This window comes from Cinclus cinclus, chromosome 4, assembly GCF_963662255.1.
Source record: "Cinclus cinclus chromosome 4, bCinCin1.1, whole genome shotgun sequence".
Taxonomy (NCBI): Eukaryota; Metazoa; Chordata; class Aves; order Passeriformes; family Cinclidae; genus Cinclus; species Cinclus cinclus.
Genome location: NC_085049.1, coordinates 61,349,738 through 61,362,185, shown reverse-complemented (window position 1 = coordinate 61,362,185; position 12,448 = coordinate 61,349,738). Strand labels below are relative to the sequence as shown.

General features: G+C 43.7%; 1 protein-coding gene across 1 annotated transcript in view; it reads left to right on the top strand.

The window, feature by feature from the left end:
* Positions 1-12,448, top strand: part of UTP20 (UTP20 small subunit processome component) — a 63,193-nt gene that overhangs the window by 44,914 nt on the left and 5,831 nt on the right. The window contains exons 41-55 of the mRNA XM_062491409.1: positions 284-573; positions 1,044-1,183; positions 1,648-1,804; positions 2,580-2,678; positions 3,278-3,456; positions 4,154-4,309; positions 5,226-5,367; positions 5,664-5,780; positions 6,555-6,725; positions 7,199-7,327; positions 7,805-7,915; positions 9,166-9,245; positions 9,985-10,054; positions 11,077-11,259; positions 12,099-12,230. Of these exons, the coding sequence (XP_062347393.1) occupies positions 284-573; positions 1,044-1,183; positions 1,648-1,804; positions 2,580-2,678; positions 3,278-3,456; positions 4,154-4,309; positions 5,226-5,367; positions 5,664-5,780; positions 6,555-6,725; positions 7,199-7,327; positions 7,805-7,915; positions 9,166-9,245; positions 9,985-10,054; positions 11,077-11,259; positions 12,099-12,230 (2,156 nt within the window). The remainder of the gene's footprint in view (positions 1-283; positions 574-1,043; positions 1,184-1,647; positions 1,805-2,579; positions 2,679-3,277; positions 3,457-4,153; positions 4,310-5,225; positions 5,368-5,663; positions 5,781-6,554; positions 6,726-7,198; positions 7,328-7,804; positions 7,916-9,165; positions 9,246-9,984; positions 10,055-11,076; positions 11,260-12,098; positions 12,231-12,448) is intronic.

Here is a 12,448-nt window from a genome sequence, read left to right as displayed (position 1 = left end):
CTACAGTTCAGGCACATTGACCTTTGCTAAGCTGGCTACAGGGTTCAGACACACAGTAATGTAGTCTTTGCTTTAAGCCCAACCCTGAGGGTTGGTTATCAGAAATCAGCAAGCCAAAGCTTCTTTACCCAGTAGAATAAGCCTGATGCTTATTGGTGATTTGCTGTGACTGGTGATAGGTAGGAGCATTATCTAGAACCAAGCTGTCACAAGAGTCTCAATTAAGGGCTCAAATTTTGTGTTCTTCTGCATTTACCTGTACTTTTGGCAATTACTTGAATAGAAGCTGCTGCCATGGACCTTGAGCCAGTGGTGGAGGCTGAAGAAGCCATGGAGCTGGAGCAGAGTGAAGGGGAAGAGGAGGAAGTTGAAGAAAAGAATGGGAAGAATCTCTCTGAGAAGCCAGCAGAACCTGAGCAAGCAACTGAGCCATCTGAAAATGCTGAGCAAGTGCCCAAGCCTGTTTCGTTCTTACCCCGAAATAAGGAGGAGCTTCAGTGTCTGATCAAACACATTCAAGAAACAGTTACAGTCAACATCTTGCCTAAATTGCACAGGTGTATTGTTGCAAAGGTGAGGAGTTGACATTTGAAAGGTCTTCTGTAGGCTGTTACTTTAAGGATTGGGATACTGCTTCAGGGCCAGTGAAAATGCAGCACATTAAAAAAATAGGCGCAAGTGGAGAGAGATCATCTGAAAGCACAAAAAAGGCTTCATGCCCTTTGCTCAGTCATGGAGATTACTGACAGACCCTCTGGTCAGTGTGGATGTGGTGTCCTAACTTCCCTGCTGAGAACTGTCTCAAACTACATAAGTGAAGTGATTCAGTTTGTCCAACCTCTTGAGGAGTTCTCAGCCACTTGCTGGCACCAGCCTAGTTTCTGTATTGAAAACACAGGGATTTATCTCACTTGTCCTTTAGCTGTCTGGGTTTTTTCCTGCAGTCATCAGAGACCATACTGGCCTCTTCTAGGGTTTGCTGAGAATAAACAGGATTTGTTTCTGTATATTAAAAGTGCATTGTGTCTTGCTCTCTTAAAAAGGTTAAAAGAGACGAGGAGCACAAGCTTGTGAAATCCAGTGTTGTGAATGATGATGAGGTAGTTCGTGTTCCATTAGCTTTTGCAATGGTCAGAATGATGCAGTGTCTTCCCCAGGAAGTGATGGAAGCCAACCTACCAAGGTAAATCCCAGTTGGGCTCCTTAAATCCCAGTGGGGTTGTTCATTGTGCAGGGAATGAGTGCAGGCACCTTTCTCAATCTGTGGTTACATACATGGCTAAAGTCAAGAGGGACATCCAAACAGACCTTAAATACTTATTTTGGAAATTCCTGTTCCTAGCGATATGCACTTCTGCGTCTCAGCATCTGACTTCTGTAAATCCTTACCGAAGAGCAGAGCTATGAATCAAGGTGCTGCAGCAGGGCTGGTTGCACTGGGGAAAGAATAATATACAGAAAGAAAGGAGAATCAGTAAAATGTCCTGAAGGACAGTAGGTGTGTGTGTATGTGTATAAAACCTCTCTGTGAGGCTGGCTGTGAGTACAGCTGTGGTTGTGAAACAAGCCTGAAAAGCAGCCTCCTTGGCAGTGTAATTAGTTCTGCTCTGCTTGGAGATGGACAAAGCTGTCTGTCTTTCTTTCCAGCATTCTTCTGAAAGTCTGCACATTCCTGAGAAACAGATTTCAGGAAATACGGGACGTTGCCCGTAACACCCTCATTAAAATCATGGAAGTGTTGGGAGTGCACTACCTTCTGTATATCTTAAAGGAGATGCGGTCTGCGCTCATCCATGGGTACCAGGTAATTCTGAAAATCTTCCACTTCTGCTTTCTGTAGGCTTTTTAATGTGTTGGGAGGAGAATCCAAAGGGAAGTTGATATTGAAATTGTTTTGCACCGGTAGAATAGCTTGGAATAATGGAAGTAAATACTATTGCTAATGCCTATATCAGTCTTTGTTATGCCATGCCAAGTGTCAAATAAGGGTCTGTACCCTCAAAGAACTGAGAGTCTAAGACATTTTCCTAGTGAAGAGTTGAGGTGTGAAGGGGAATTTCTTGTTCCAGTAAGATTAGAGGAAATCTTTCAGTAAGGTCATGAGGGCTAAGCAGTATCTGAGGGGAGTTGCCACGGACACTGCACAGACAGTGTGTGGTGATGCTAATTGAAGGTTTGCTTCCTAGATCCAGAGCCAAGGCTCTGACTTTTAATTCATCTTTCCTCTTTCCATGAGTTGGGTTAAAAATCATTTTTCATGTGAATTACCACAGTGCAGTAGCATGAGATTCTAGCTGCTATAACAGTGAAAGCACCAACTAGAGCAGCCTGAATATACCAGTAAGAGCACTGGAGAGAGAGGAGATTCCAGCCCTCTTGCCAGTATGTGGTGGGACAGGGATCCTTTTCCCATTGCCACTACATGGATTCTCATCCTCCCAGTGTTGCTTTTCCTATAATGAGAGCTCAAGTGCAGTGTGTGACTTGCGATGTCTCTGGTATGGGAGTGTCCCCATCTAGTATGATTAAAGAGGTCAGCACAGAAGTTTGGAAACATGATCTGTTCTCTTTTTCTCTAGCTCCATGTGCTGACTTTCACTGTGAACCTGTTACTGAAGGGCCTTGCTACCAGGCTCAGTGCTGGTGATTTGGACCCCTGCTTAGATATCCTGATTGAGGTAAAAGCTACTCAGGACTGAAAGAAAAAGCATCTTGAAGTGCTTGGGACATATTCTGGGAGGGGAAGATTTTGTGTAGGTTGTCTCTGACTTGGTGGCAAACCAGACTGTTGTGTGTGTACTGCCAAGGAAGGAGGCATCAGTAGAGCCCCTTATAGAGGGGAATCAAGGGAAGAGAGAAGTCAAATATCCCCGGGGCTGTATGCTGAGCCCTGCATTCTGAAAGGGGATGGATTCGAGTATAAGACGCCTAACTGGGTTTTCCTGTACTCTAAATGGCTGAGCAAGTCAGCAGACATCTGCTCAGTGCAGTCCACAGAGCCCAGGAACTGAGCTGGCCACACAGATGGGGTATATTGGGATGTACTGATCTGACTGCAGTCCCATTCCTTGTAACATAGCACCACGGCAGGGTGTGAGAACAGTGTTCTCATCTGGTGTGCCTAAACTAGGATGTTCTATGTTGACAAAGGAAAGATAGACGTGATTTGTAGGAAACCTGGAGAATCGTTCTTTCTGAGTGGGGAAAAATAGTGTTGTTCTGTTGCTGCCGGAGGAACCTGCTTCTTTCATTCACCTCTCTTGCCTGTTTTCCAAAGATTTTCAACCAAGAATTGTTTGGGAATGTAGCTGAAGAGAAAGAAGTGAAGGGAATTGTCTCCAAGATCATGGAAGCACGCAAAAACAAAAGTTATGATTCCTATGAAATTCTTGGAAAGTTCATAGGAAGGGGCCAGGTGACAAAACTTATTCTGCCACTGAAAGAGGTAAGAGAAAAGTCAGCCAGAGTCTCTCTTATTAATTTTGAGCACTTTCAATTCTGTAAGGTGATTCTAGAGCTTTTGGGTGGCTACTTTAAAATCACCTATGGAATCTTGCTTTGGCTTCCCATGTTTCCTTGGGAAAGCAGTGTGAGACCAGCTCATAAAGTGAAGGTTTACTGTTGATGCCCAGAGCAAGGAGTGGCATTTTGGGAAGCTTTTAACTGCTGCTGCAGTAGAAGTATCCCACTTGGAGTTCTCCATGCACTCTCAGCCTACTCTTGTTTATTCTGAAGCTTAGAAGTCCTACAGGGTTGCTCTATGGTTTAGTCTCTTGTGCATGAAGGGAATGTCAACAAAATGTATCTGTGGTCTATCTGTGTTCAGTAATTACCTTTTCAAAGATGCAGATTTTTTAGCAGAGTGCAAGCTCACACAGGAATGGAACCCTGGTTTGCTCATTAGCTGTTGTGTCCTGGTGGTAATTGGTGAACTGGCTGGAAGCTGACAGGAGGCTGGAGAGGAAGGGAGGGATGTTGGTGCAGAGCTGAGGCAATGGGATGCTGTTCACATAAAGTGCTGGGGACTGTGACAGCATGATGAGAGAGAAATTGCTCTAGTTTTTCCCATGACTTCTGAACACAGATAACAGGTAATTGGTATCAGGCTGTCCTCTTAAATTCTGATGGTTTTACCTTTGCAGACTCTGGAGAGCACTACAAGCTTGAAGATAGTCCGGAAGGTGCACGAGGCACTGCGTCACATCATGGCAGGGCTGATCTTCAACTCAGACATGAATGCAGAATCCCTCCTCCTCCTCAGTCATGGTCTCATCAGTGAAAATTTGCCTCTGCTCACTGAGAAGGCCAAGTGAGTTCCAGAATGTTCGGATGGTCTGGTATTGGTTTGCTTGCAGAAATGGCAGTTCTCAAATCCAATTGATCAAATGCATAAGAGTTTCCTTGCTTCCATTCCCCTTTTGTTTTTAATGTAACTGATTTTTGGGCAGTCAGAGGGCAAGGAGAAAGATTGGTAATGGGAATTAGCATTTGTTGAATTCATGGGAGTGTACTCTTGCAAGTGCTCAGGACCTTCAGCAAGGCTTTTTCACTGTCTGATGAGTTGATAACATGCATTTGGATGTTAGGATGAAGTGACAAGGGACAATGTATAGAAGCTGGCTGCAAATATTTCCATGGGGCCAGGAACAAGAAAAAACATGGACTTTCACTTTATCACTTTGTTGATGGGGCAGAAGATGAGGAGAGCCATCAGATTTTGTCTGTATCTCGTGGTGGCACTGCTCCGACGGTTTGGGTGTGCTGCATTTGCTGTTCTATAGGTTGGCTTTCCCTAGGGTCTGACAGCTGTTTGCACACTTCTCGGAGCAGTGTTTTTAAGCCATCAGTAATGGAAGTAAATATCAGTAAAGAAGAGCATTGGGCAGCGCCAGGAAGTGTACTTGCTTGAAGGAACCTTCCAGTGTTGATCTGTCCACTAAGAAAAAAAATGAGTATGTTATACAAATGATTATGTAATTTGTTGTCTCTGGAATAGTGGCACAGTTCTCAAGTCTGAGTCCTGTCTGCCATGCTGCTTTCAAATTGGTTTTATTTCATTGTGATCCATCTGTGACCTGCTTTTGCTTGCTGTGTGGGAAGTAGCTGTAGCTTCCCAGCTGGAGCTGGGAAGTTCACCTCTTTTTATTCCCAGCAGCAGGATTGTTGTGTAGAGGGTTGATATCTGAATATTTTCCTTTGCCAAACATAAAAACACTGCTTTTCAGGAAAAAAGCTACCCCTCCTCCAGATCCTCGGCTGCAACCGGAGAGCTGCCTGCTGCTCCAGCCCACTCCCACAAGAGGAGGGCAGAAAGCACGTGTCAGCAGCAGGACTAACACATATATCCTGGTTGATTCAGGACTTCGGGTAAGATCTCCTCAGATACAAAAACTTTGCATTCAAAATTTTGTTAAGAGTATGAAAAGGAAGGTATTCTGGATATATTGTTTTAATAGCACAGCCATTAGCCTTAGCTTCACTTTGTATATTGTAACTCCAGTGGTGCCTCTTAGAGAGTTATATAAAAAGTGCTCAACCTGTTGAAATATTTGGGTGGGATACGGCATAAATTCTACTATAACCTGAAACAGTGGTGGGACCTTACTTGACTCTTTCATGTTCTAACTGACTTTGAGATTAATGACCTGATTTTTCTATGACAGCTACTGCACATGAGCCTGAAGAGATCCAAAGTAAATTCTTCTGAGGAACATGCTTTGGAAATGTTAGACCCTTTTGTTCAACTGCTTATAGACTGCCTGAAATCTATGGATGTCAAGGTACATTCTAAGCTGAAGTCTGTCTCTTCTGTCTGCTGTACTAAGAAGAGTCCTGCCCACAAATGTCATCTTGCAGTTGACTTGCAAGAAAAGATAAAGCCGCCAGTTTTTCAAGCCTGCTTTAACAGTTGTGCAGATTACGTTGTTTGAAGACATGGAATCCCAAGGGAAACTTGTGGCTGATGGAGGACTGAATGCTCTGCTCCATGTTGCAGGTTTAACTGTGGGCAAATTCTCATAGAAAATGTTCATACCAGGAATTTGCAAACTATCTATGAGGATGTTCATGAGATCCTGTAGCAGAGTTGTCACAGCTGTGGTTTCTTTTGATCCAAGTCCAAAGTCTTTATTCTTAGCACTGTGGGCAGCCACTTTTTGGGACAGCTTTTGGTTTGTGTGACCCTAGAGAATCTGTTAAACTTTGAGTTTCCCAGGAGTGGAAGGCATACCTCATAGACCCTGTTAGATACTTGGGGTGGGGATTTCCATGTCTTGAAGGCAGCTCTGCTTCAGAAAGCATTCCTGCCATCTGCTGAAACAATTCTCTATTAATTTCTTTACCTGGTAAAATCAAAGTTATAGAATATTAGTCACAGATAGTGCTTTTAGAAGTGAGAAGCCATTTGTGTTATGTATGGTTTGAAAGAGGTTGGGTTTGTTAGCTAATTGCCTTTTACCACAGTTGTACAGAGCCTGACCATGTCCATAAAAGAGTGAGAAGAGTTCTCTCAGTGTCACTGTACCCACGTGCTCTCTTTTGGCTAATTCTTCCAGGTGATAACTGGTGCTCTGCAGTCCTTGGTATGGATATTAAAGTTCCCTTTGCCTTCTGTCAGTACGAATATGGAGTCACTGATCAAGCAGCTTTTCCTCTTGCTGAAAGAGTTTGCCAAGACAGGAGTAGCCAAAGGCCAGAATTTCCACCTGGTTGTGAGCTGTTTCAAAGTAAGTCAGACCCAGCTCTGCTTTAGGATTAACTTTCTAGAATGAGATTCTTCCAGTTACAGATCCCTCCTGCAGTTGTCCCTGGAGAGGTAGTCTGGAGATCACAAGCTAGTGAGGAATATGTGGCCTTGCTGGTTCTTTCCCAAGTACAAACTTAAAGATAGCTGCTCCTTAAAAATGCACAGCTTGGATCTGAAGAAATGTCTTTGTAGGAACATGTTTGCCTTCTTTCTTCATTGTAGTAGTATCTTGTTCCTGAGTAAATCCTGGTAGCTGAAGTGAGACGTGGGAAGGGGGCAATTCACTTGTTCACTTTTGTCTTGAAATTGCCATCTGAAAGGCATTGGCCACATGTTCTAGGGCAGCAGTTTGTCTGTTCAAGTTGAAGTGGTAAAAAGCAAGTCAGACTTTGGCATGGACCTTTCTTTTATGATACTGCATGTGTATTAACAATGTGCAATTTGATTTTGTAGTGTGTAACAATACTTGTGAAGAATACAAAGAGTCAGATAACAAGCAAGCAGCTCCAAGTGTTGCTTGGCTTTGCTGAAGAAGACATTTACGATTCATCACGCCAAGCCACTGCCTTTGGCCTTCTCAAGGTATTTTTTGCAGCAGTCGTGGGTATTCTGTGAGCTACTGGAATAGCAGTGGTTCTGCTTCCTGGTAAAAGTCTGTACAGTCTCACATCAGGAACAGGCTACAGAACTCTGTTAAAGCTCTATTCTGAGAGAGGAAAATGAACAAAGCTTTACTGTTTGACTTGTAGTCACTATTTAAAATTGTTTGGGATGCTGTTTTATAGACAGTGCACATGAGGATGTATTTAGCAAAAACATACTCAGATCTAAAGAATCAACATCTCTGATTATTAGACCAGGTATTCTGTGTTGCCCAAAAGAAACAGAATAGATATGTAAGCCATCCTTTTTTTTTTTCCTTTGAGTTGCTCTGTCTGTGTGTGAAAAAGTCAGTATTAAGGTATCTCTTTGAGACTGGTGTAGTCCAGGTTGCAGTACTGCATCTCACACTGTGTAAGCAAAATGATGTGACTCCAGCTGTACTTTTTTACATTTCAGGCTATTTTATCCAGGAAGCTGATTGTCCCTGAAATTGATGATGTGCTGCAGAAGGTTGCCCAGCTGGCCATCACAGGTCAGAGTGAGCCAGTGCGAGTCCAGTGCAGGCAGGTTGGTGAAGAGTCTCACTTTATTTACAGCTGTCTAACAGGCTAGAGGGCTTAGTGTGGCCATCCTATCTCTCACAGACATGTACCTTGGCCCTGCTGAATCCTGAACTCCATTTCCCCTTCTTTGCTGATCTTTATTCCCCTTGTTATCTGGCTTCAGTTCTCAAGACTGGTGCACAGCAGAGTCACAGACTCCTTGTCTATAGTGAGACTGTGGCGTGCCTTCATAGAACTGTAAAATTGTTTAGGTTGGAAAGCTTTTTTAAGGTCATTGAATCTAATCCTTTACCAGCACTGCCCCGTCCACTAAGCCATGTCCCTGAGTGGCATATCTATACTTCTTTTTAATGCCTTCAGCCTGTTTCAAATAGTCCACCCCTTCTCAAGGCAGCCGTTTTCAGTGCTTGACCACCCTTTCAGTGCAGAATTTTTTCCCAATATCCAATCTAAACTTCCCCGGGCACAACTTGAGGCCATTTCCTCTTGTCTTGTCAATTGTCAGATGGGGAAAGAGACCAACCCCTACCTGGCTACAGCCTCCTTTCAGGCTGTTACAGAGGGTGATAAAGTCTCCCCTGAGCCTCCTCCAGACCAAACAGCCCCAGCTCCCTCAGCCACTCTTCATAAGACTTATGCTCCAGCCCCTTCTCCAGCTTCATTGCTGCTCAGCACCTCAGTGTCTTTCTTGCTGTGAGAAGCCCAAAACTGAACACAATACTTGAGGTACTGGGCAACCTCACCAGTGCCAAGTACAGGAGAGCTGCTTAGCAGCAGTGACATGGTCCCTCCTCTGGAGGCTTTTAAGCCTATGTAACTCAGCCTTGCTCTTTTTCAAACCCCAGGGTAAGTGAATTTGTCACAAATCCACGATTGCTTCCCTCTAGCTCCTCATTTTTTCCAAGGCAAAGCCACCCAAAGGACAGAACTGGTTACTTTGTCTCAAGCATTGGGATACAGGTGCAGTAGAAGCATGAAATGCTGCTTTCATAGTTACAGGGTGGATTTTGAAGGATGCAGGATCTCTTCACAGGTGCCTGTGCAAATCACAGTAGTACTTTAAAAATCCTGTTCCAGGAACAGAGCTTGACAGCTTGTTGACCCTTTGTGTAATGGGAATGGGATGAAAGGGATGATTCTCATAAGCTTGCTGCTGCATCACTAAATATTTTCATAACCTTTTTCAAGCTTACCTTTTTCAAACTTACCTGAGCGTTTTTAACTCCTCTCTGTATTGTTGTTTTTTCTTTCCAGATTTATTTAAAATACATTCTGGATTACCCCCTTGGTGACAAACTGAAACCAAATTTGGATTTCATGCTCGCACAGCTGGAGTGAGTTTATATTCCTGACTTCTCTGTGAGAACAGAACTTTGTTTTTAAATATGACTCTAGTGTGCCAAAAAGCTCTTTGTAATGAGCAGAAGGCATGGCTGTAGTCTTCATTTTCCTACTTCTGAAACACTTAACTTTTCCCAAGACAGGCTGTTTGATGAAGAAAATCCTTTTTTCTTATCCCCGTTTCACAGCTAATTTCGTTCTTTATCTGTTTGTAAACCGAGGTTCTGTTGTTTGCTTAGTGGTTAACCACCTCCACTGGTTGTGAATCATCAAAATGTCACCCTAGGACACAGGTATAGTGGAAAATCTGGGAGGAATAAGAGAAGGTGCATTTATGGGGTCTGCTGTCCCATGGCAGTGTTTCAAGTGCAATTGCAGGCACAGTTACAACAACTGTGCCCATTCCACAGGAGTGTTGTGCCTCCAACCTCCTCCTGAGCTTCACCCCTCCCTTGCTCAAGGTGACAGCAGTTTAGCAGGTTCCCCAGCACAGTGTGGCTGTGCTGACTCAAGTGGGCTGGAACCCTTCAAGGCCTGTTCATGTGCTCTTTCTCTGACAGAGTGGATGGGCCTGATGCTTCTCTTGTCCACAGTATCAGGCCAGATCTGGTAGCTGTTGTAGAAGGATCCCTGTCAGTGCGTGTTTCTGGAATTGGTTGTCCTTCTAAACTGTAGGCAACTTCATGGGAGGATTAACTCATCCCTAACAGTTAATCTTTTATTTCTTCACAGGTACGAGTATGAAACTGGGAGGGAATCTGCGCTGGAGATGATTGCATACCTCCTTGACATGTTCCCACAGGTAACCAGCACCCCCTGGTGTTCCAAGAATCAAGCAGTTACTGTGGTTTGCAGTAACAGCATTTTCTGAGCAGTTTATTTTGGAAGCACTTGCTAGTTGTTATTAATCTCTTATCAAGAGCAGAAGATTCACTTATCTCTAAAGAACCTGGCTTTGCTCCAAAAGAGAAATGACATGCTGGAAAGTCTGCAGTACTTCTTTGCCTAATGTGTTCTGTTTGCAAGTAAAATAAAGCTGTGTCAGCTGGAGTTTGGATAAACTCAGTCATAATTTATGCCAGGAAGGAAACAGAACCAGTTTAGGAAATGGGGTAGAAATAGAAAGTGACGTCTAGACTTTCCTCACCATAAGGGTTTTTCAGTATTCATGGCAGATTGTTGACTGAACTGGTATGTTGTGTTTGGTTGGCCTGACTTGAGAGGAAGGGCTTCTCAGTGTGGTGGATCAAAATGAAAGCTAAAAAATAACTGCATGTCACATATGCAAAATCCTAAGCTGCCTTGAAGCTCTGCAGCTGGAGCTTAACTGTGCATTCAGGACATGGGAAGAAGTGCAATCAAGCAAGAATTTGGAAGGAAGAGAAATTCTGCACAGTAAGCTGTACTTCGGCACTGTCTGATGATTTAATATTTCAGATTGCCACTTTAAAGAGTTCCCAGGAACTAAAGAGCTGCAATCTCTAAGAGAAGGACATTTGGGTGATTGCTGCAATGCTGAGGACTTAAGCCTGTTTCGGCGAGAGTTGGGCATGAAAATGCCCTTTAAGGTTCCACACTCACCTTGCTAACCCAGGGATATGGTACCAAGTCAGAGTCAGAGCAGGGGCTGGGACTGCTGTACATTACCTGTATGCTCCAACAAGAGGGTCATCCTATTTTTTAGCAGTTCAGCTGCCTTGACATGAATCCCACTCAGGACTAACACTGCTCCTGAATATAGTGCAGCAAATACCCTTTTTTTTTCTCTTTAAATGCCAGAAGCTCCTTGGGTATTTGTGGTTGATAATGGTTATTTCTTTCTAGGATCTCCTGCACAAATACTGTGGGCTGTTTTTTCTCTCCCTTTGTATGATGATGATAAATGATGACTCGGCCAAATGCAAAAAGATGGCAGCTTTGACATGCAAATCTCTTCTCCGTAAGATCAGCAGTGAAAAACAAGATCTGATGTTTTCTCTGGTCACAGAATGGTTTCACAGCAAAAAGGTACTCTTTGGTGTTTTTGCTGACCTGGTCTGAACTCTGTTGGAGGGCTGAGTAAGATTGAGGCAAGTGAGAGGTTGCTAGTACCAGATCAGGTGGGTTGGTGGATTAGTTGTTCCTGACTTAGAGAGCAAGAAATGATACAGCTTCATAAAGCTGCACAAATATGGGGACCTGCTGATGCTGTAGGTCAGCCTACAGACTCTTCCCAACTGCATTTTGTGGCTTTCTAACAATTCCACTTTGGCTCAGGTATTTCACAGTGTAGTTTTTGCTCAGGTTGGAGGTTTGAGCAAATTCCTTAAAGCTCTTCTGATCCCAGCATTTTGTGCTGACTTTATCTCAGACATGCTTCATTCTGTTGCTGGCAACTGGAAGGCAGCAGACCTGGCAGCAAAAATCTGCTGTTTTGATCTGGGTGCTTGGGTGATAAGCTGTCCTCTAGCTGAACCCAGGTTCTGTCCCTCTGCACTAGTAGAGTTATCATTCTTAAACACTTTGTGGTTTCCATCCTAATATGTTCAGTTTTGGTTTGTAACTGTAAGCTGCCTGTTGCATTGTGAAGAGTTGCAAAGTAGCTCCCAGATCTCTGCAGTTGAGAACTTGGCTGGAAAAGGCCTTCTGGCATTCAGTTTTCAGGTGCATTCCCAGGGATAACTAGTGCTGCCAGGTGCTTTTATACCTCCCTGGCAGCATCTCCTTTTTCAATCTACTCTGAAAACCAGCTTCTCTTAAGGTGCTGTTGCTGCAGGCAGAACGTAAAGGTTACTACCAGCTTCTGCACTTGGGAGCTGTGGGATTTGATTTTAAGTTAACAAGGGGCATTATTTTTTGTGTGTCAGAGCTCACACAGGAGGTTGGCTGCCCAGGCATGTGGTTTGTTTGTTGAAGTGGATGGAGTAATGTTTGAACGGCGGCTTGCAGCAGTCCTCACTTTGATTGAAAAAGAAATCAACCCAAGTAAATTTGAAAATGTAAGTAACTTCTCTCCATGCGTGAAGCTCGAGGAAAGAGAATTAAGAAAATTGAAAAAGGGAAGAAGCATAGGAGAGATTTAACAGTTGGACTTGGTGTTCAGGACTGAGGAAAGACACAAACACACACATTTGTTTTGAAGAGGACCTTGCTTACCCTAGAACCATATTTTTTTTTGCCTGTAAGCCCAAATTTGATGTCCTATGTCACAACACGA